The 23,977-nt window shown below is 29.8% G+C and overlaps 2 protein-coding genes across 4 annotated transcripts; both read left to right on the top strand.

Annotated features, from left to right (window-relative positions):
• The first annotated feature begins 1,834 nt into the window (after window positions 1-1,834).
• Window positions 1,835-3,308, top strand: LOC126769007 (tRNA-specific adenosine deaminase 1). 3 transcript variants are annotated; one of them, XM_050487543.1, is made up of 3 exons: window positions 1,835-1,856; window positions 2,304-2,857; window positions 2,990-3,308. In XM_050487543.1, exons 2-3 carry the CDS (start codon window positions 2,328-2,330, stop codon window positions 3,297-3,299), a joined length of 840 nt encoding a protein of 279 aa, XP_050343500.1. In that variant the 5' UTR covers window positions 1,835-1,856; window positions 2,304-2,327; the 3' UTR covers window positions 3,300-3,308. The 3 variants fall into 3 exon arrangements, with proteins under 3 accessions (XP_050343500.1, XP_050343501.1, XP_050343499.1); XM_050487542.1 differs by lacking the exon at window positions 1,835-1,856 and adding an exon at window positions 1,870-2,001; XM_050487544.1 differs by lacking the exon at window positions 1,835-1,856 and having other exon boundaries at window positions 1,864-2,857.
• A 7,932-nt stretch (window positions 3,309-11,240) lies between these two features.
• Window positions 11,241-22,445, top strand: LOC126769036 (ras-related and estrogen-regulated growth inhibitor-like protein). The gene is made up of 6 exons (XM_050487574.1): window positions 11,241-11,584; window positions 19,139-19,195; window positions 20,046-20,122; window positions 21,254-21,435; window positions 21,559-21,745; window positions 21,902-22,445. The coding sequence occupies exons 1-6, from the start codon at window positions 11,521-11,523 to the stop codon at window positions 21,968-21,970; spliced, it is 636 nt and encodes a 211-aa protein (XP_050343531.1). The 5' UTR covers window positions 11,241-11,520; the 3' UTR covers window positions 21,971-22,445.
• Window positions 22,446-23,977: the final 1,532 nt, after the last annotated feature.

Consider the following 23,977-nt stretch of genomic DNA (forward strand, 5'->3'; position numbering starts at 1 on the left):
AAAAGATTAAAAAATGCCACCATATAATTTTGACTCGTAAATTAAAATCAATAGTATTCGGCTACAAGATTAACGGTGTATACACAATTAAAGTAAATACTTGCACAATTTGACATTAATGACAATATTGATATACTCACGCATACTATTTTTTTTTTAATATAATATAATACATTTTTATCACATTTTTATAAGATTTTGTATTGTGTAACCTGTATGGGATTATTTAATAATTAGGGAACCAACATTGTCCAAAAATAAATTGTTACACTAAATATATGATACTAAATACTATATCCGCATAAAAGTAGAGCTTTATAAAATAATGTTTACATTTAACGACAGCTAAAGATTCTTATTTTTGTAGGTGTTCAATCTAAAGAATGATGATAATAAATTATAACTTTATAGGGCCTCTTTTTAATTCTAAAACTCGGTTTAATTTTTAAAATAATATGTACTCTAATCCTAAATTCCATCAATAAGACAAAACTCGATAATAATCGTTGATGTATTATTATTCCTTAAAAGTAAAAAAATAATAATCGGTAACCATTAAGTTACAACTTTAACAGCTTCCTATGATGCAAAATTTGATAATTACACTAAGTAATAACAATTACAACTAGTCGCTACTGTTTGCCAATCGGCGAACGATATCGATATCTTGGTTTGATGCGTAATGTTGGCAGTTACTGTCTTTTTGAATTTGATCATATTTGCGCATATATTGCGAATTTTTGTTTGTTGTGTATATATCGTAGACAGAGAAACTAATAGACGCAATGACGATTTCCATCTCACTTTGACAAGAAAGAGAACGAAAATTACGTTACAAATGGTTTAGACAGAGATAGAATTATCAAATCTTTTGTCCCGTATCGCGTAACCAGTCTTGGTGTTTGTGTCGCTATTTAAGTACTTGACAGTTGGTGCGTTCATTGTGTTTTTTGTTCAATTTTCGCTTATTTTTATGTTAGAAAACGACTCTAATTCAGTGAAAAGGCCGAGAAACAATCCTTATATAATATCGAAGGTTTTACAATACAACTTCAACAAGTTGTAAGTTTGTAATGGTGCATTGTCGTATTATTTCACGTTAAAGCGATATCAAGAAGAAAATTGCCGGCATATATTTTCACGCGTAAGTACGTAGTCGTACCTAAATATAGTTTCTCAGTGATGTTTATTTATGCCATAGCATGATGGAACCTTATATTGCATTAAAATCCTAAAGATAATAGGAATTTCCAGTTTTTATCATTCATAATCTATAATTATTTATCATGTAAGTCCTGCCAGCGTCAGCTAAAAAAAGTCCCGATTTTCGATAAAAAATATCGACTCATCGAGAATGTAAACAAATAAAAACGGAGTCCAATAATAATATTAGATTCCGAGTCAAGAGGTTAACATAGAAATATATATGGTAACCATTCTTTATTAATAATTTAATTGTGTGTTTTAGATTTCAACATCTGAGGAGAATGTTAATCCAGTACCATATAAAGATGCTGAAGTACTATTGATAACGGAAATAAAAACAAACAATGCAACGGTTTTTGGGTGTAGTTGGAAGACGAAAAAATATTTTAATTAAAAAAATGTATAATAAATATAAAAAAGTAATATTTAATAATCTTATTGTTTTAATTAAATCATGAAAATTATTTATCTCCCAAAACAGGGAATGCAGTCACTATGGCTACATTATACGCAACATTGACAAACTATCTCTGTCTCATTCGCGATTTCACGGCCCCTTGGTCTGTTTGTTTCTCTGTCTACGGGTTGTGAACACTGCTTGCAACTGTCAAATTGACATTTGACATTTGCTTGCATTAGGCTTTTGCTAGGTATGTAGGTACCTATTACCTGTTTTTGTCTTAGCGGGTAGCTATACCGAAATTCATCATAATATAAGACCTAAGATGACTAACTTTTGTATCGATACCATTGCTGAAAAATGCATAAACTTGTATGATAGTCTTCCAAAATCAGGTAAACCTTTAAAAAATGAGTGGACTGTATTGTCTTGTGTATTACAATATGATAAAGTAACATCTTCTTACGACGTGGTCTCATTAGGCACTGGTTCTAAATGCATTGGAGCCTCCAAAATGTCTTCTGCCGGCAATATCTTAAACGATTCGCATGCCGAAGTTTTTGCACGACGCGGCTTTTTGATTTATTTGTATGAAAATATAATGAACACATTAGAAAACAAACAATCCATATTCCATAAAGAAAAAGAAAAATTCAGATTAAGAGATAACATAGAGTTTATTTTTTATTCATCACAGACGCCATGTGGGGATGCATCAATAATGCCCAAAGTCGAACAAGAAGATAATGTTGGATATACGATTCTATCTCATAAAAGAGGAGCTCAGGATGACAATTGTCAAATAGTAATTAAAAGACAAAAACTGGACATTCATAGGACAGGAGCAAAATGTTTACCTAACATGAAACAAGATCTACAATTGCTAGGAGAACATTATCATTTATTAGGACAAGTAAGAACAAAACCTGGCAGAGGTGACAGAACTCTCTCTGTGTCATGCAGTGATAAAATGGCTCGTTGGATACAAGTTGGAATACAAGGAGCTTTACTGGACATGCTCTTATGTGAACCAATCTTTATAAAGTATTTCATATTTGGTGCAGGTGTTCCGTACTGTGAAATATCATTAAATAGAGCTCTCTTAAAGAGAAATTCTGATGATGTTATTGATAGAAAACTTGCATGTTTTCCTGAATTCTATAAATGTTCAAAAATATTTCCTCAGATTAAAAGTGGAGATGAAATGAAGCCAACTCCTGCAAGTATTGTTTGGATTAAAACAAGACAAAAGTAAGTTCAAAACTCAGGCTCATTTGTTCTGTGTCATGTCAAATAGTATAACAAAAAAAATTGTCATGCATTGTATGCCTTAAAGTTAAACTTTTTATAATGCGATTTAAAAAAATATGTTTCTAATTTCAGATTAATAGAAGTTGCTATTCAAGGTAAAAAACAAGGAGCAACAAAAAAGAATGCTAATTATCTTAATAGTTCTTTGTGTATCAGTAAATACAACATTTATAATAAATTTCAAGAAGTTTTACTTAAACACAAAGATTTATGTAGAAGTATCTGTGGTGAGGAATTGTTGTGTAACATTGAATACAACAAAATGAAGAAAAAGGCTGACAGGTATCAAAAAAATTGGTGTGAAACAAAAGATAATTTCTTCAAAATATGGACAGTGAAACCAGATTTATGGAATTTTTGTATAAATAATAAATCAATTTAAAATCTTTAATTTTCTTTATCTAAAATACAGGCCTATGTTTTCGAAATAAATTAATATTGATAAGTAATATGTAGTTCTTATAAGATGAAGTAAATTTGTGTAGATCAACTATGTTATTGTAGCAATAAAAAAAGGGTTGGATGTAAATGGTAGTAACTGTTAATTAGGTAAATTAAAGAAGCAGTATTGTAAATCTTAACCAAAGAGTGTTCAATGTCTTTGTTTTCATTAGGAATCATAGCTTTTATTTGGCAGGCAGATTTTTGCTTAAGCCACTCTAAAATCTAGTGATTATTTATTGGTCCTGTGTTGTAGTTTTAGCATAAAATGCACCAAAGCTGTGCAAAATAAGATTGCAAAAGAACAATCTTTATTATTTTTTTTTTTAAACTATTATACCTATTTTTGTTTTTATTTACAGTGTTATGTATTCAATATAATATTTTTATGAGAATTGAAATGAAGGCCTGTTTAAGTAAATCAGCCTCAGCTGCACTTCCACCAAATAAATTCAATTGAAAATAAATTGAATACATATGCATCATCAACATGCATTGGTGACAAAAGTCTTTTTAATTAGCTTAGTATTTATTTATTTAATAATGTGGTACTCCAACAGAAGTACATATAAAAATACGTGTTTAGTGTTTAATTATGGTACAATTTTAATTACTGAAGAAAACAATAATATGCACCAAAATAGTGTTGTAACAAAATTAAAATTCATTAATAAAAATAAAACTATATTCATAAAGAATCCAAATGCTGCAAAAATATTTGATCGCTTGTCGAGTGCATCGGGCGCGATGCACGTGTGTCGGTCACCTGATGTGGTATCAGCCATGAGCCGGATTCACGCACCCGCGAGAGGGTTGTCAAAATTACTTTATTATGTTCTGTTGTTTATAAATGTATCGGCAACATATTATATTACATTGAACTTTGGCTAACTATTTAATCTACAATGCTGGACACAAGTAATAGATATTTAGTGTTAGGTTTATTTGATTACTATTTTAATCGTAAAAATATACGGTAACTTCTTTTAAAAAACGTCTGCAAATAATATAATTATTTGCAACCAAAGAAATAATAATTAATTATGTTAATATTTTTTGCATGCTGTGTTTGTATCTAGTAGGAAACAATTAATTATGTTATTTTTATTTATTGTGTAAACGGATGTTCCATCTAATCGTATCCAATTTTGAGAAAGAAATAACTTGTTCTACTTATAGTCGTTTTGACAAATGGACACAATTTAAGGTGGTGTGTTTCGTTACATTAACTTCGTGTCACATTAACTTTTTCGAACAAATGTCTACTGTTGACTTCATAAAAGAAAAGTTTTTCAAAGTTATATTAAAAAATACCTTATACAAATTCTCGACTTTCTTATCATGCCCGTCAATGTCTTATTTCCTTTACAGGAGAGTTAACTGAGAGTTGAAGGTTTTGTGATTTTTAGCGATTGTCAACTTTTTCTATAGCACTAACTGGTGGTGCAACTCTACCAGTCCGCTAATTCAGAATTATGTCGCAATGATCTAGAAGTAAAGAATAGAATTACTTTGGGTGAACGTCATTACGGAAAGGTTTTCTCTGCGATCTTGTGACTCCAACGTTTATCTTAAGCTGCACGAGGAAGATTATAAAATATCTAATAACAAGCTTGATGTTGTTATGTATGAAATAATTGTTGAGTTTCGATGGTATCAGAGGAAAGGCGAATACATTTAAGTAACATTGCTGAGAGGTGGAGTGGACAAGGACGGATTGAATATGAAAACAGTATGCAAGAGTAGGTTTAAAATTGACCCCAGGTTCAGGAACATTACAAGAAGCCGGTTATCATAGTATCACTAATGCGGATAAAATTAGTGTTAATAATTAATTATTTTTATCTACTAACAAGTATACTTATTATTAAATATAATTATTTATTAGATCAGTAGGTTTTTTTTGTAAACGGGATTTGTTTATCATAAATACCTTTGAGACTGGGTTCATAAGTTTATATTTGCTGTTCGCTGTGACAGTACAATGCCTATTCTAGGGCATAAATCATAGCAGGTGAGCGCATGCGCAGGTCGTCCGTAATCTTTGTGGGTATCATATGTTATTTGTATAGCCGATATAACATTATAAACTCACCTAAGTAATCAGGTTATGTAGTGGTATTGAGATTGTTTTCAGCATTTTATAAGTAACAAATTTTGTTTCAATTTACAGCGATTTTTTACTTTGTAATGTTTCAAAGCTTCTTTCGTTAAGTAGGAAGAAAATCGCTATTTTGAATCACCTTAATATTCAAATATAAGCTTAAATTTATTTTTAGATTATGTAACTCGTATGACAATATGATGAAGATATTTGTATTGTTACAATAAGTAGGTTCAGGAAATATTGGTAATTTTGTTACATTTACATTTTTTGTATACAATACTTTATATATTATCAATTTATGTTTTTTTTTAATTAGTAAACTATAACTACATATTATACAACCATATATACCTAACTGTTGATGGTACAATAGATGATAATAATATTAGAATATATTATATTGAATTATTGCTATTATTTTATATTTAAATAGGTTATCTCCTAGATCTGATCCTTGAAAAACACAATTGAAATCGTAATTATTATTTTTAATTTTTTTTTTATTTAATACAAGGTAAATTTATGTAACTATTTTTATTTATTACAAACTATAGGTTATTTGCAAATCAATTTTCTTCAATTCGTTGTTAATCTTAATGCAGATAAATATGTGAGTTACCTTAGGCATTAAATATAGATTAAATGTATCTTGTACACCATACCTATTTATTCATTAGATGATATCATAGATTCTTAACTACGAGCAACCGAAAAAATCGTTCGCTGCAATGTTCGTTGCGGATAAAATTTTGACAAATAAACTTATTTTTCCTTAGTACGTAGTAATTGGAAATTTAGAAAAAATTAAGTTCACAATTTTTATGTAAAAGTAAAGAAGTCCAGTCGATCTCCAGTCCATGTAAGTTATTTACAGTTAGTTACCTTAGTGGCTTTTGCTCAACGGTTAAGGAGGATCAATATTCAATACTATCAGGCATTTCAACTTGAAGGAGAAATTTAAAATATGACTGGGTGTAGTCATCTGTTTCGTTCGTGTACGGTTTGGCACTTATAGGTCAATGTATACTTAGCAGATAAAAGAAACGTGTCCATATTTGCGATTAAATTTTTCACGATAACCACAAGAAAGGACGTAAAATAAATGTAAATACTTAATGGTAATTTTCACAGATTTTTCTAGTAACATTTAAGATAAAGTATCAAAAATAATAGATACCTATATAGGTGTAATGTTATGACAGTTCTTATTTGTAACTTTTCCTTTATTCTTCTTATTGAAGTTTAGTCTTTTATAATATTTAATATTTATGACGACGGTTTTTATATGAATTGTTTTAATTTTTGAAAATATTCTATACAGATTTATGATATAGTAAAATTAAATTTACGTATTTTATCTTAAGTAGTCATTCTTATGAGGACAATAAAATGTTTTTCATATATTCATAAATAATATGGTAAGTTAGGTACATTTATAAAAATTTTATTAACCGGGGTGAAAACAATAAAACAAACCACACAATGAATGTTTGTATTGCATTTACACTTTATATAACAAAGAGAAAAACAATGTGTTTGGCGCTCGGCTCAATCACCGACAGTAAGTTATTGACGATTTCAAAATAAAAAAACATTCGTTACATCAAGGATATTGCCATTATAATAATTATTTTACGATTTTATATTTCCAATAAAAGTATGTTTATTAATAACTGATATTAATTGAACAATTTTAAAGCACACGAATATCGTAATAACGCTTAAGAACCCCATATTAGGTGCTGTTGTTTTCCATATAAAACTCTGATTGTCACTTGATACATTCACAATTTTGAAATTAGACTGAGAGTTACATGATTTCGTTAAATAAATTATATTACTTATGAGTTAAAAACATTGTAAAATTTCCGTGTATTTTGAATTTAATTTAACAACTTTCAAATGAGATTTAGACATTTTGAATGTATTTTTATCAAAGGTTATTCTTATGATAACTATCACTTACCGGTCTGCAAAAAGGCTCTACGTCAGATTCGCGTATGTAAAACAATAGAAAACATAATTTTCTATTTACTATATTGTAACAACCCCCTATATAAATACCTGTATACGTTTCCGCATCTCAAGCCAGAAGTACCTATCGCCGGCAATCCAAGGTCGGATCCAGTCTGGAGATTAACATAGTCGTAGTCGAGTCAAGCTCCAATTCGATGGTAATAATAAATCTAAATTATGATTTTAATTTAGATTAATTGTGATGAATGATGAATGAATGATGAAAATGAATGATGAATGAATGATGAAAATGAATGTAAATGAATAGTATTTTATCTCTTTACTTAAATGAATATGTTTTTGTGAACTATTTGGACTTCTATTGACACTTCGCCAGTCCACAGGCGTTCTCCAGCCATGCTCTAAGAATAAACCCATGAATAAAATATTGCATCATATAATTATATGTATTTAATAGTAGCAAACAGTCGTATCATGCGCATACAACGCATTTAGTCTACAAAACGTCATTCTGCGCAAGCATTCGTGGATAATTTCGCAAATGTATTTCATATTTATTATTGTTGCAGTATTAAAATTTTCATTTGTCATTTTATAATTGCATATATGATTATATTACCTTTCTAGAGTAGAAAGACATGACCAAAGTAATCGGAAGATAATGCGTTTCGATTTGCTTTTGATACGATAATGATCATTTGGTATAATAAAATAAATTACCTTACACAGCCTTGATGAGCTTTCGATCAAAGTAATTTAAAAATAAGCAATGCTTTTTTGTAATCATCTTTCATTTGTTTATGGAAAATAAATCACAATGCTCGTTGCAAAATATTTAATGTAGATAATTAAGTGGGACAAAGAATAGTAGAAATCAATGTTGTAATATTTGATAGGCAGTTTTATTAAAATTATAAATTGATATTAATTTAATGTGAAAATTAATTTTAACTTATGAAATTAAAATTTAATAATTTTTATTATGTATACCTAACGTTATTTCAGTCTTCTTTTTCAGAAAAATAGCACATTGATTTTGTTTTTATTTATTATTGTTAAAGTTGGAAATTTAAACGCTAATTCGTTCACGTATTTCAATGAACTTGATTGGAATTTTGAAAAGAATCGTAAATAACGTCCGAAGGCTATCAAGTGACCCAATCTCATTCGTTTTAACAACTACGTTCCCATCTCCTTGCGACCCTGTGAACTTTACGAACTGTTATGACAAGTACCTACTGAAATCATTAAGTTTTAGTAATGCTTTCAAAAGCATATGTTAATTAATTAGCATAAAGTTGACTTTTGACTTAAGTAAGAAATTGATATTCAAAATTATAATATAAAAAATATGCAAAATCTCAAAACAGTTTCGTCGTAAAAAGTCTTACTGAGATAAGTAAATCTATTAAATACTAGTCGTAGTAAAATAAGAATCCTAGTGTAATTTTTAGGTTTTTGCTTAAACATAGAAATTAAGAAAAAGAAAAAGTTTAGTTGCTTACACGACCATATGATCCCAAATTAAGCCTGTACAAAGCTTGTGCTGTGGAAACCAGACAACTGATATACTACATATATTATTTTTCTTTTGTAAATACATACTTATATAGATAATTACACCCAGCCTCAGGACAAACATGTTCATGCACATATATGAGTATGTACTCCATTTCAGAGTACTCTATGTGCCATGATTATAATTATAATATCTGATTATTGTTATGTTTAATATGCACAGAATATAGTACTAGAGCTAGTGTTGCTTAGGCAGAAGAGCATAACACCAGATCATGTCTTAATCAACAAATTCCCTTGAGAATGAAATAAAAACATCTTTATGTATCTTTATGTGTTATAACGCCAACATGATAAAATAAACACAATTTATGGCTTATTGATACATAATGAATTCAATCTGTCTCCAGAATACCACATAAGGGCATCACCGCTGTGTTTAACTGTTAAATAAAATTTTTGTAACAGGTTTCTTAATAGTGACATAGTACAGATGCCGGTGCATGTTCTAACTGAAATAACGCCCCTTAAAAGGTTGAAAGATGGATAGATATGTATTGTTTAATGGGTGAGTGTGAACGTTGCCATTGTTAAGTCAAATAAACGAGTTTTGACACGCGATTGTATTTGCGAAATGTTTAACTCACGACTAAAATAAATAGCCGCTTATTAACATTGTTATCTTAGTTTGTGATATGTAATTAAATTAGAATGATTATGATGGAATATTAAATTTGTTGAGATTATATGTCTAAATTTCAAAAATAATTAAACAAGATTTGCACTTTCATTGCTTATGAATGATAATTGGTCTTACGAAAGAATACAAAACATGTTAATAAAGGTTGTAAATAGCGATAAACGAAGGTAATAAGGCCAAAGTTTACATTCAATCGTGTTATAAATGTTTCTGTTATCGTAAAATAGTCAGTTTGTTGAAAACTTTATTTATTCTTAAAATTTGGAGGCCATGTAAAGCGATTTCTAATAAAGTAGATAAAATATAATTCAATTTAAGTAACTAAAAAAATTAAATAAGTTTATATTTCGTTTATGCTACTATAACTAACTATTATAAGCTATTGATATTGCCAAAATCGTAAACATTTATTTCAAAGTTTGTACTTTATTAGTTAGCATTACTAATATGAAAACAACTAAGAGATGTCAATTCATAAGCGTAAAAAAATATTACGTCGTTCTATGACGAAACAAGAAGAAGGCAAGGTCGTAAAAATAATATGAGTACTGTAGCTATAAATATCCGAGACGGCTCAAAAGCCAGTTCATCGCTATGGCGACGATTGCATAAATACAGCGTAGCCTGTTCGAGGAAGTCTTAGTAATGAGCAAATTGCGCCGGGAAGCCGCCACGACGCATTTTTCCAATTCAACTTTCCGTAATGAGCTGTGAAACTATGTACTAACCTTTTATGCAAGTCTTATGTGGAATACGTTTAGGCAATAATTATGAAATCATTATTTACATATATATATTTTTAGATTGCATGCATTTTAAGATATCTTTTAACTATATTAAACGTATAGTATGAAATATTAAGTTCTCTCATTTAAAGTTAGACAGTTTAAAGATGACAGTTGAGAGATAGAGGCTGTTATTTTTTGTTATATGAATTCGTATTAACATTTTTCTTTGTCACGACTTAACTGCTCAACAAATCGTAAGTAACGTCACCTTAAGAAAGACCACGCGTGTACGTCTTAATACGTGCCTTTTGTGGAATGTAGAGGAGCTAGTGTGGGTGGAGCGGACAGATCCAATTACATGGCATGGCGCGAATTAATTTACAGCAGAAGGCGCCGCGGCGTCGCTCTTACCTTGACATGTAGACGCGCCCAATCTGAAGCCCGGACCCTACGACAGGTTTGCGCAAGCCCTTAACGCGGCTTAAGGATTAGCACTCGCGCTTTCGCTCGCTTTCATTTTCATCAACCTCGTAAACTATTTATTATATTTAATTTGTAAAGTATAGCAAGTACACGAGCAAAAAACCTAAAATAAATTTATAATAACGATGGAGCGTTACAATTCTTTAATTAGAAATTGGTACGTATTTAAGTAATATATAAGTTCATATTATCAGTAATATCTTAAATACTACTACTATTTCACGTATGTGTTTTATTAACGTTGAATACGGGGAGAATGATATGATTAAATTTGATAAAGCGTGGTGATATTTATATGAGATAATGATAATGGAATTCCGCACAACATACGCATTCGTGAAACTAGAACGGAGGCTGTATAATCGGAGGCTGCGCACGCGCTTTTGATGCAGCGTGCGCGCAGATGCCGGCAGTCGCACAGGTAACGTTGCGGCAGATAGTCGAGTTAATGGTGCGCTCACCACCGCTATCGGACGCTTTCTCGAACGCATTTACGATATTTTTACGAGATTAATCCAAATTTTATATATGAATTAATCAGTGTTACGTGAAGAAAGTGATTACAAACTGATGTGTTAAATGATACGGGTATAATAATCATGTCCGTTTGATTTTTTTGTTTTATTTGTTACTCAAAAAGTCAGTCCAAATGAAGATGACTGTAAATCGCATAAGGGTAGTCGTGCTTGGGAGTCCTCGGAGTGGGAAATCGGGTCAGTATATTGTAATTATTTTTATTTTGTTATTTAAGTAATTTAAAGATAAGGTTTGAGGAGACAAACATAATTTAAAACGATAAGAAATAATTTCTTTAATATTTCCTAATAATAATGAATGGTGGTTCTATAAGCGAATAATTTTATGATTTTTTGATGTATTGATTACTTATCGATACCTAACTTTAATAATGAGTTTTTTCTATTCCTTATAAATATAATAAAAGAATATTCATAAAATGTATGTATCTATACACAAATATCTACTTTTGTATTTATTTAAGTAATTCTAAGTACGACTTTTTTAAAAAACTTAAATATATTACTAATCTTAATTTTGACACTAAATATGAGATTTCTTTTTCTTTCAAAAATGTTTTTAAAATTATAATTATATATACTTAGATATTAGCTAAATTCTTGTACATCATTTCATTCACCTCTATATACGTACAAAAGTACTTAAAAAATATATGCCTTAGTAATCTATTCAGTGTTTATTTATTTTATATTCAAAAACACTGTAAATTTATTAGATACATTATTAAAAACACATTACTTATATTTTAAAAATTCTTCGTCTTGCAATTTTATTATAAATATGTTATATTACTTAAATAATACTTAATTGTACAACACACACACACACAATATATTATACAAAGGGTGACAAGTATTCTTAACAAACCAAGTTGTAATCTTTATCATTTTGTCTTAAACTTTTGTGTAATTACATCCTTTATTACTTGTCAATACGAGAAAATGTAAAAAAGTTATAGTAATTTCTATTGTATTGTATAAGAAAATATAATAACATATCTTAAGATCATGGCTTAGATTTGCATTGTCTTGCTGTTGATATGAATAAATGTTTATTGAAGTTATCATTGCATTCCATTCGGAGGCAGACTGTATTGTCATAACCAAACATAATTTGATCATGACGCATTGTAAGAATATTTTACTCTTAGCATCTTAGCACTCTTAATTTTATAATTAATGTTTATTGATTTAAAATTAACATTAATTATTGATACAAAAAATAATAGTGAAATACTAACATTTATTTTAAAATAATATTTGGTCTATTAAAGAAGAAGAAAGAATTTTCAGAAGTCCTTGGCGACATTTTATTTATTTTATTATGTATAAACATTTCACTATTATTATTTCATACTTAATATGAATTTTATTTATTTATTTTATTATGTATAAACATTTCACTATTATTATTTCATACTTAATATGAAATAATAATAGTGAAATGTTTATACATAATAATATAAATAAAATGTCGCCAAATAGAATGTGACAACTATTATATTGCAAAAATAGTGCTGAATAATGTATGAATGAATATATAAATTGACATACATTCCAGTCAGTCAAGGTTAATTTCTAAGATTAAAGAAATTTGTCCATACCGAGTAACACTAAGATAAGAGCTTTACTCACAAAACCAATATTTAAAAAGTACTAACTAGTGCCTATTTAAAATTAAAATTTGCCATAAACACTTTTCTTAGTCTATTTCATATTATAAAATTTAAATAGCAATAGCTATAGATTAAATTATCTTTCAAACGTATTGCAAACAACTTATTTATCAAGCGCTCAATTTAATGTGTAGGTTTGAAATTACTTCTACGTATTACGCAGTTGAAATTTATATAAAAACGAACTTTGAACATATACATTATAATGTAGATCGGTATTTACTTATTTTATAGTATAGCTAATCGGACGAGCATATGGGCCACTTGATGGTAAGTGGTCACTAACGCATATAAACATTGACTTTGTAAGAAATTTTAACTATCGCTTACATCGTTAATTCGCCACCAACCTTGGGGACTAAGATGTTACGTTCCTTTTTGTGCCTCTAATTACACTGGCTCACTCACCCTTCAAATCGGAACACAACAATACCAAGTACTGCTGTTTTGCGGTAGAATATCTGATGAGTGGGTGGTACCTACCCACACGAGCTTGCACACCCATCACCAGTAAAAATAATAATAATAATAAATGAATAATAGGCAAACTTTACATATAGTATAGTGACCGTGTAGGTCTAAAATCTTTGACGTAAGCTAATATTTCAAAAGTGAGAATAAATTCAACATGTCTCTTACATAGAACATGACGACGATTTTGATGCTTGTTGGATAAGGAAGTAATAAATAAAGTGATCACGGCGCCTACCGATGTTACTTAACGGATACTTTACTGCATATGTTTACGCTTATCTTGTTATTTATATTATATCTTTTTAATTTTATCGGTATCGTTATTAACGATTGGTTTCTATCAATTAAATATATAAGTTTAATATTAAATCAGTCCTTACTAATATTATAAATGCAAAAGTAATTTTATTTGTAACGCGTTGTGAGGAGGTAGTATAAAGGGGATAAAGGCAAATAGACAAACGCAGAGATTTGGGGCTTAATTTAAATATATATAATACTATAACACACTTCCATGTATGTATGTGATGTACACACTCGCACATAAGTTTGTATGGAAGCTGTTGAATTATCAAATAAATGATTAACAATACTTAAAGGTTAAAGTTAATTTCGATGGCACGATGATATTTTTTAAAGGATTTGTGTTTCAAATCGTATTTTTATCGCTCCTGTAGGCAAAATTTGTAAAAATTATGTTACTGTATATGTCAAAATTTAATTACAGCAAATAAAGCAATGAAGCATAAAGTTTTAAGTTAAACGAGAACAAATATATTTCGTATTTGTATTTAAACGACGGTCTCTTCTTAGGTCTTATTAAGTCTTAAGGCGAACAGTAGTACTAGAATATCTACGCGCGATCTGCAAATTCTATGCATACATGTAGATCAACGACCTCGACTGTTAACGGCTGAACGGACGTTTAAGTTACACAACGTGGTCTGCTGGCGCCAGGCGTTGCTGCCGTCGGGAAATCGCTTCTTGACCCAGCGGCCGAGTCGCCGGCGACTGGTTGTAATTGCGCCGCCCTAATTGTACCCGACTGACGGACCGGCCTCAAGAAGCATGCGTTTGCTATTCATTACAACCGTAGATCCGACATGCAAAATTGTTTTTAAAATAGATCCTGTCTATGTCTCCGGGTAGGAGTGGCGGCCTTTTCACATATGCGGCCGAGTAACATCGTTAATCTTGTTTAAAGTACGTACGCCATTTAAATGTATCTTCTTTTTTACTAAATAATCTACAATTTCCATTATCTTTTTAGTTCATTAAATTAATACCTTTAGAATTTACTACTCATTTGTGACGTTGTTTTTCATACGCAGTAGTTACATATATTTTTGTTATGTTCATTCAAATTTCAAAAATATCTATATAATAAAAATTACGAAAAAAATTGAAAAATACAAACCATTTATTTAATTATTTGCACAAATTATGCATAGGCAGGCATAATTACAAACAGCATTTATACTAATTAACCATGAGAACAAAAAATAAATATTATAAATAAAGGTAACAATAAATGCATGTACACACAAAACTCAAACTTAAATATAATGATGACAAAATTGAACATACGTTTTTGTTATAATAAAAAACCATATAAACAAATGGACTTTTAAACTCGAAGGCTAAAACTAAACGAGGGCAGAAATTGTGTACAAGGATATTGTCACGTATACATGTTAACTACTCAAGAGATTCTCTGAAAAGGATCCTTAACTATGAAACTATAAAAAATTGGATTTACACTAAAATTAAATGTCATGCCTTTGCGAACATCAATTTATTTTGTTGTTATTTATTGCAAGACGAGCGATAATAATGGTTACAAGCACGGTTACAAGCATAGCATGACAAGTCCGCTCGTTAAAATAAGAAAAATACTTATATCAGTTATAATTTCATTGATAAATAACATAGTTTCTAGGCCCATTTTCTCCTTTAAATTATCTATTTATTATTATGATTATCAATTGAATTATAGAAAATAATTATAGAAAAACACGGTGTGAATATTCCATTATGTAGGTCAAGTAATACGATATGCATCACAGTAGGCGCTCTGTGGTTAAATATTGATCGTGAATTTTATTAAGCACGAAAGCTTTTGACAATAATTGAGTCTGTACACAATATTTTTTAATTGTCGAGTCCTTTGGAGGTCGTTTTTGTCGCAATACAAACCGTCCCTTTAAAGTGAAACGGAAGATCAATTTACACGTTTTCACAAGCGTTAAATTGATTTTACAAATATTATGGGACATTTTATCGTCGTTCAAGATTTTGTGATAACAACTTAAAAATAAATTACACAAATTGCTCATACAAGGTATATTTCATTTGAATAATAGTATCGATTAATAGTAAAGGATTTGTTTTAATGGTGAATAAATTAGACAATTTTTTTATTTATGAACGAGCACTCGATACTTCTTTAAATGAAGCGATAGTTGATCGATGATACCCTTAATCAATTAATTACTTATAGATTCCTGGAGCTCCGACACCTATTGTTTCTTTTCAAGGCGGATCATTCATCACCTTGTGAAGTGCCATGTTACTTAACCACGTTAATTTGTCTTCTGCCTCAGTGATCATAAACTTTGATGATTAATTTAGAAAAATATTAAACCAGATGATAAACTTTGCTGTACAATATCAATTATGTAATATAACAAAAAAGCTTGCTATATTTCCATGAAATTATTTTATTATAATATATAATGTTCGCATGAAATGAGTTTTGAATTATAAAGAATACATGCGTAATCTGATCACAGAGAAAGTATAAAATGTTTACATTTTAATACCTACTTATCGGAGGCGGAAAAAAGGAATGAATCGAAAACGAGAGTGTGGAATTTGACATGCATTTCATAAATAACGATTACAGTGTTGTAACGTAAAGGTATTTTATAAATTACCATTAAGATTCAAATTTTATAACGACCGTCCGTACATTCAATTTTGTTTAGACGATAAGAAACTTCTGAGTAGGTGTTACGGCTACTGATCTTTAAATTATAGTATGCTTTCACTAAACGAGATGATAAATATATTTATAGAACTTTACATTAACCACTATATGCAAGGGAGTAGACTGGAATTCGTACAAATACATTGATCAAAACGATGACATTATTGTAGCGAACAACAATATTTTGTAAGGTTTATAGGACTATAAACCTTCCGAGATTTCTGTTCGTATCTATTATGTCTAAATAGATAATTTTTAAAATCTATAAAAAAAATGTATTCAAATAAGGGGTAAGTAACGATAGAGGTTTTATTTTAAACGTACATGTCATTTTCATAAAATGTCGGTAATATTATAAACGCGATTTTTGTTTTGTAATTGTAACTTTTATTTGTGTCACGCTTAAACGGCTTCAATGTTTAAAGATTCAAATATCATATAAAGCATAATCTTATAAGATATGACATTTAATTATTATGAAATAAAGTAATCTCAAGTAATAAAAAAGTTTAAATAATGCTTAGTAGTCTAGAAAAAGTTGTTTAATTCATATTTTTGTGTTTCTTTTAAATTAGTCTTCTTTTATTACAAGTTTGTCTCTTATAATTTTTCCAGCGATCGATACGAATGGGTTCAAATCGGTTGCTTATAGATTCTCCCAATACTTTGACAAACTCGATCGTTTCATTTAATGTACAAAATAAATATAACATATGGTAAACGGGAAATTATCTAGATAATTGATATTGGATAAATTTTATAATTAATTATAGTAATTCGTTTTGTATTTTAAAACAAATAAAATTCTTTTCTGTTCGAATACCTACTCTTTAATAAATTTTCCTTTAACATATTTTTTGTTTTATTATCTTGTTAAATTATCTTATAACGTGTTCGTACGTACCGATTGAGATTTAAACATTACGTTTGCGTATGGAAACCATTTCAAGTCCATTGTCATGCGGTGATTGGCCTCTGTTGCATAACATAAATAATATTGTTATGGCATTAGTTTGATGTAGGCCCGATTTAGCTCGTGGTTCGATTGTCAACTTGAAAGCTGAACGCTAACAACGGCTCCCTCAGGAAATATTCCTAGTGACAGTTCATGATTCATAATAATGCTTATATAACCGACCAATGTTCCACCAATCGCCAGTGTAATGAATTAACGTGCAATGGCTTTGAAATTTATTATTATGTTTTGCGTTGACTGTTATAATAATACAGGATTTATGTGTATCTCTAACCTATCTACGAACTTGTATACGTGCACAACCACAGATGTCTTTATATATACTCATGTATAAGTAGTGCTTTGTGTTATTGTAAATTTAGACTTCGATTTAGTATGTAAATATTAATGCCATACTAAAATATTATTAAGAGATAAGGGTTGTTTGTTATTAATGCAAAACTACTAGCGCGATTGTCCTTGATCTTTCATATTATGATAGGTTATATTTTCAAGACAAACACATATAACTACCCTATAGGTAACACCCTATGTTATGTGATATGTAGGTTTTAAAGTAATTATAGCTTATTATGCCAACGTAGTCGTAGACATAATTGTCGATCTGTAAAAAACTATAAATTTTACACGAAAACTTTATATACAAAGTTTATAGATCTCTTATACATATATCTGTTGAAAAACGACAGTACACGATTACAACAATTATTTTATAATATGTAATAGATAAGTAACAGTAACGACTCCTTTTATTAAAAAAAATAAATAACTACGTTAGCTAAATGTATTTGTCACACAGTATTAATCCTTATCGAAATGAATAACATAAACATTTAAAGCGGTTTTGTAAATTAAAATACCTTGTAAATTGGACCAGTAGTATTCAATATGTATTTTGCCTTTTATTTAAAAGAATTAGCTTTCCTAATACACAGTACGGAGGAAATTGCATAAATTGATATTGGTGTAAGATATACAAATATGTTCTTATATATAAAAATATAATGTCCCGTAGCTTCAACCTTATCCGTATGAAATTAGATATTAATTATAATATAAAATTGTAAGCGAAAAAACATTCATTTATTTGTAAAATATATACTGGGTGATACATAATAACATTTCAATTGTATTCAAAATGCATGTTCCTCATAATGAAAGTACGTTACCTCCACGTAATCTAACACAAAGTCGACAACATTTCTCAAGGTGCTCAAGGCATTGTCAGAGAAGTAATCACCGTCTCTAATACACTGGGTCCTTTTGATGTTGCTAGGATTCTACACTTCGTTTTGTCGGTAGCCTACGCGGCTATTCATGTAACTTGCTTCGTCATCAATGTTGATTGTGTATACCCTTAAATGGGAATTCCAGGAGTGAAATACACTACGTGAAAAGACTAATCTATGATACTCCAGTAGAAAGTTCGGAGTATTGACCTTTTGATGACTTCTTACCAACAAAAGGCTGACAGGACGTACTATTGATTAAAACTTAGCCCGTTTTGTACATATTATACTTATACTCTTTTTTATAAATAATATGATGGACATTAATTATTATTTAGTATTATTATTTTTTAAATATAATATTTAAATTTTGCTTCTTTTTTGCAGCGGTGGTTGTGCGTTACCTTACAAAACGCTATATTGGCGAATATAGCTCGACTGGAGGTGAGTTTTTGATATAAATATTATTTAATTAAAAAAAAAAATTAACTACGAATCGAGTATAAGACAACGTGGTTTTAATAGCCAGATCGTAATTTTGCCGTCGTTTGCTTTCCACGTTACATTATTATTGAAAGTATTTCAGAAATGTAAACAATAATACAACTTAATTGACGTCACTTTACGTAAGAGTTTTTCATTATTTCTTTCTTTTTATTTGTAAAAGGTAATCATTTCCTTCCGACCTTAAGAAACTATAAGATTTTACGTAAATGCAATGACGTATTAATTTATTTATTAAAAACAGTAGCTCTTAGATGCAAAATTGTTTCCGTACAAGTGAATGCACGAAGGTTGACATTTTCAGTTGTTATCTTTTACAACGCTAATTGTTATAAGGTCGGACTTGACGTAAAAAAGTTAAGACGGAAAAAAGTATTCTAAATATTCGGAAACACGAATTAATAAAATATATTTTAAAAAACTTAGAAATGAAAGTGCCAAGTGCATAGAACACGTTGGTTTTAACCGAAGTTGGCGAGCTCAAATCCCGTCCAGCTTTTCAAATTTTTTATGTCTAATTTGTGTTTATTATTTATTCGTGTTCGGCAGTGAAGGAAAACATCACGTGGAGACTTTGCATATGTCAGATGACTTTTTGTAACATGTGTTGCCATCAAACCGTAATGGATTAACTTATTAAGCTTATCTTTAAGAGGAGAGTAGACCTTTCGTGACATTAAGCATTTTTTAGTTATAGTTTTTATTGCTCAAACTAAAAATATCTTTATACTGATTTATTTATTCTTATTAATTCTTGACGCAATTTTAACGTTCTGCTTGTATGTTTTAGATTTCCTCTACCAACATAGAGTGGCGTTCGATGGAGCTGTGTCGGAAGTAGAAATATTGGATACTTCAAATTGCGCAGTAAGTTCTCTTTTATTTAAAATATACAATTATTCTAATTAGATTAAAGAATTAAATATTTATGTTAGATAATAATTATAATGATTTAGGATATAAAGTAACCTCGGTATATAGATCCTAAGAAAATAAAAATAAAAACATTTAAATAGAAAGTAAGTAACAGTTGCAATATTTTTTTTTATGTTAAATATTTGTAAAGAGAACATAAATAAATTGAGATGAAATATAATTGCAATAAATCGCAACCTCTAAATTAACTTAGTAGGGGAATATAATAATCTCATAAAGTAATATCTATATTAAACTGGACATTACGTAGTTAAGAGAGATTTTATTACTTCAGATAGGAAGTGCATAATCAAGAGATAGATGGGATAGAACTTAATTAAACAGCAAACAATGAAGATGTTAATCTGACAGCCTCGGCTCGCGGCGCCGCTTGAAGTACTGCGTACGATTTAATTGCACCAAATTTATTACACGGCCCAAGTAGTGAGTAGTTGTATGATAAATTCTATGACAGTATAAGCCGTAATTTAAAACAGATTAGTAAGCGCTGCATTGGTTAAATTATTAGCTGAGAACAATACACGTGGTATTTTTCGTTGTTGTTGTACGTTAATCATAAAAAAGATAATTTAGCGTCAAAGTTTGGTACTTTTACTTTTACAAAAAAAGCTTATTCGCATTTTCAGTCATTTATTCTTTTGATTTTGTTTTTATTAGTATGTTTTGTAATTTTAACATTCCTGGGATTAAAACACGTTTCAATTTATCTGAGTGAAATCATTTGACAGTCGGTCAAATATGATTGCGAGTTTGTTTTCAAATATTAATATATTACTAATTTGTAAAATCAGTTTCAAATTATTGTATATACATTTCATATACCGTTGTTGTCTATAATTTCATATACCGTTGTTGTAAATATGTGTTAAATTATATTTGCGTTTACTTTTTGCTGTATACATTTCCGAAGCTATGGTAATAGTGACGTTAAAGAATTATTGATGTCTATATAACAATTCATGTTTTGCCTGTATATACCTAATATAATGTTTTAGGCCTAGGTCAAATTTTAAGTTAAATGACATAAAAGCAATAAAGGTACTTAAGTTATTTTTTCCGTAGATACGCGGCTGTCTTGGTGATCATGTGCGATGGGGCGACGCGTTTGCGGTGGTGTACTCGGTGTGTGAACGTCGCTCCTTCCTGGCGGCTGCTGAGCTCCTCTCACTCCTCGAGCGGACTCGGCTGCCAAGTTGTGCAGCCATTACTCTCTTGGGCAACAAACGTGACCTCGAACACGCCAGGTAAACAGACGTGTTATATAAAATAAACATAATATTCGATATATTTTTAAATCTTAAGTAATAATCTGAGTATGGCAACAACAATGTAACATTGCGTTCATTATTTGCTGTGGTTGTATGTAGGGAGGTCCACGCAGAGGAGGGTCAAGAGTTGTCGCTGCGGTTCGGCTGTCAGTTCTATGAGGTATCCGCTGCGGAGTCGTGCGCGGGCGCCGCGCTCGCATTCCACGCGCTGCTACGAGAGGCGCGTGCTCTCGCTTTGTTATTGCCCGCGCCTCGTCGCAAGCTTGCCGCCTACTCCGTTTCAAAGGTATTTTTTCTACTATCTATATATGTGTTTAATCAAGTAAATAATTTGAAATGTTTTTAAGCAAAATCATTCTACGCGCGATTTTACTAGCTTCGATTAAAATACTTTCTATATTAATAAAAAAAAACTATTATTTACTTTAATAATTATTTCCAGGTAATTGGTACGATATTCGGCAAAAACAGCAAAAGTGTTCGAAAGAAACGACCATCGCTTAGTATTTAGGATTTAATATATTTATTGTATAATTAATTTAAATTGATAGACTGCTATATGATATAAAAATAAAGTAAGAAAAATCTCTATATTATATGTTTTCAAATAAGATAAAATGTAAATACTTTGAATGAATTTTAAATGACTTCTTTAAAATAATACGATAGGTCCTACGATTATCTTTTGTCTTTAATATAAATATCTACTTATGAATAGTAAAAACACATCAGTATTAAATAAATTACAAGCCGTCCAACGATGTTCTTAAATTTACAGTGATTACAATGGTAGTTTTGAATGTTTTTAATTTAAAACGTAATCAATAGTATTCCGACTTAAACGTTGTTGAAAGATGTTTAATTAAACAAAGTGTTTAATAAAATAAAGTATATAATATTACATACATAAGTGTAAATTATAATAATATTGACTGTAAATATAATGATATATTTTATATGAAGCCTCGCATTAAAGTTGTTAAGATTATGTATTAATTTCTGATAATAAATCATTATTATCTTGTAAATATTAATTTTATGAAACGTTAGCTATAAAATTTAATAAAGTTAAGCCTAATAAAACGGTTTATTATTAAATTTATTGTTTTATTTCAATTTTCACTTTAATAATATTTAAAGAAATTTCAAAGTATATGATAAGTAAGAATTTACTTTAAATATATATAATACAAATATATTTATAATAAGTAGTACTAGATATCTCGGCTTAGAAAAAGTAAAATTAAGGTTTTACCCTCCGGAACATCAAAATTATTGTACAAGTGAATGATGATGATGTCCTCCTGACCGATTTTGGCCGCAGCGGCCAATTTATAGAGATATTAGCCAACTGCGCAGAACATATTATATTGCATAAGAGTGTGCGCTAAAAAAAGTGCACTCTCTATTCCTTATCAGTCTCATTTTTCGACGGGACGGCAATCCGACACGACCGGAAAGAGTTCAGGCGCAGAACAACAGCTTTACGTGCTTTCCGAGGCATAGGATTGTGCACGCTACCAACTTCGACAGAAAAACAATAACTTTTTATTCGACCTGGGGTTTGAACCCAGTATCCTGGGATCTTCGACAAGTCCAAAAAGGCAGTCAACAAATATCATAATATACACAAAATTATATAACCTATCACATATTTAGTATGTAGAATATATGTAGTAGTGCTTACAATATATATCGATACCTAATGAAACGTGTTCGGAGACTGTATCAAATGACACAGTCTTCCACATCTTAAAGCACGCTCTTCGTCTTTTTTATTCATGTGATAGTTAAAATTTTTTGTGATATATCTAAAACTGCTATTATCGCTAATTTTACCTTAAAAATAACATATTTTGATATAATGAATTAGCGACGTCACACAGAAAAGGTGAATACCTACTATTTAGTATGCTAGTCTTATTAGGTACTTTTTTAATATTTTGACGCGGTGTATTATTTTTAATACAAGACGGATTTGGAATACGAAAGTAATGAAACTTTTCAACTACGTTTTTGTGGAAGCTCGTCTATAGGCATCACTAAGGTATTCCACACCTATAACTTAATTGCAGTTTAAACACAATATTTTTTACTGCTGTATTCCAGTTCAAAGAGTAAGGTGAGTCACAGTAATTATGGCCACAAAATACATTGCATCTGAGTTTTAACGATTGGTGCAGCATTTGTTACATAATTATAATTTATATTACATTTTATAGGTGGAGTTGAATTGAATTTAAACTTATTTCGTCTCAAATAGGCACCTATTTTGAAACTTTACGTACCTATTTAAAGACTTGCGTGGAATACATATCATGTGCTTACTTGAACATATAATGTATACGCTAATGAAACTATTATCAACAATATATGCTGCTTTAGTTTGAATAGCGTTCATTGGATGAGCGTTCACATCGATTGTTTTCTCTCCTCTTTCGGGAACTCGTAACAATGGACACAAATATAATTAGAATGTAAGGTGAAAGAAATTTAACTGACCCGCTGTTTGTTTCGA

Source organism: Nymphalis io, chromosome 6 (genome assembly GCF_905147045.1).
Source record: "Nymphalis io chromosome 6, ilAglIoxx1.1, whole genome shotgun sequence".
Lineage (NCBI taxonomy): Eukaryota > Metazoa > Arthropoda > Insecta > Lepidoptera > Nymphalidae > Nymphalis > Nymphalis io.

Excerpts from the sequence above, each read along its gene's own strand:
- LOC126769007 (XM_050487544.1), top strand. The coding sequence starts at position 1,932 with ATGACTAACTTTTGTATCGATACCATTGCTGAAAAATGCATAAACTTG. Across the intron at positions 2,858-2,989 it reads TGGATTAAAACAAGACAAAA|ATTAATAGAAGTTGCTATTC; the intron begins GTAAGTTCAAAA and ends TTCTAATTTCAG.
- LOC126769036 (XM_050487574.1), top strand. The coding sequence starts at position 11,521 with ATGAAGATGACTGTAAATCGCATAAGGGTAGTCGTGCTTGGGAGTCCT. Across the intron at positions 20,123-21,253 it reads TGGATACTTCAAATTGCGCA|ATACGCGGCTGTCTTGGTGA; the intron begins GTAAGTTCTCTT and ends TTTTTTCCGTAG. Across the intron at positions 21,436-21,558 it reads CGTGACCTCGAACACGCCAG|GGAGGTCCACGCAGAGGAGG; the intron begins GTAAACAGACGT and ends GGTTGTATGTAG.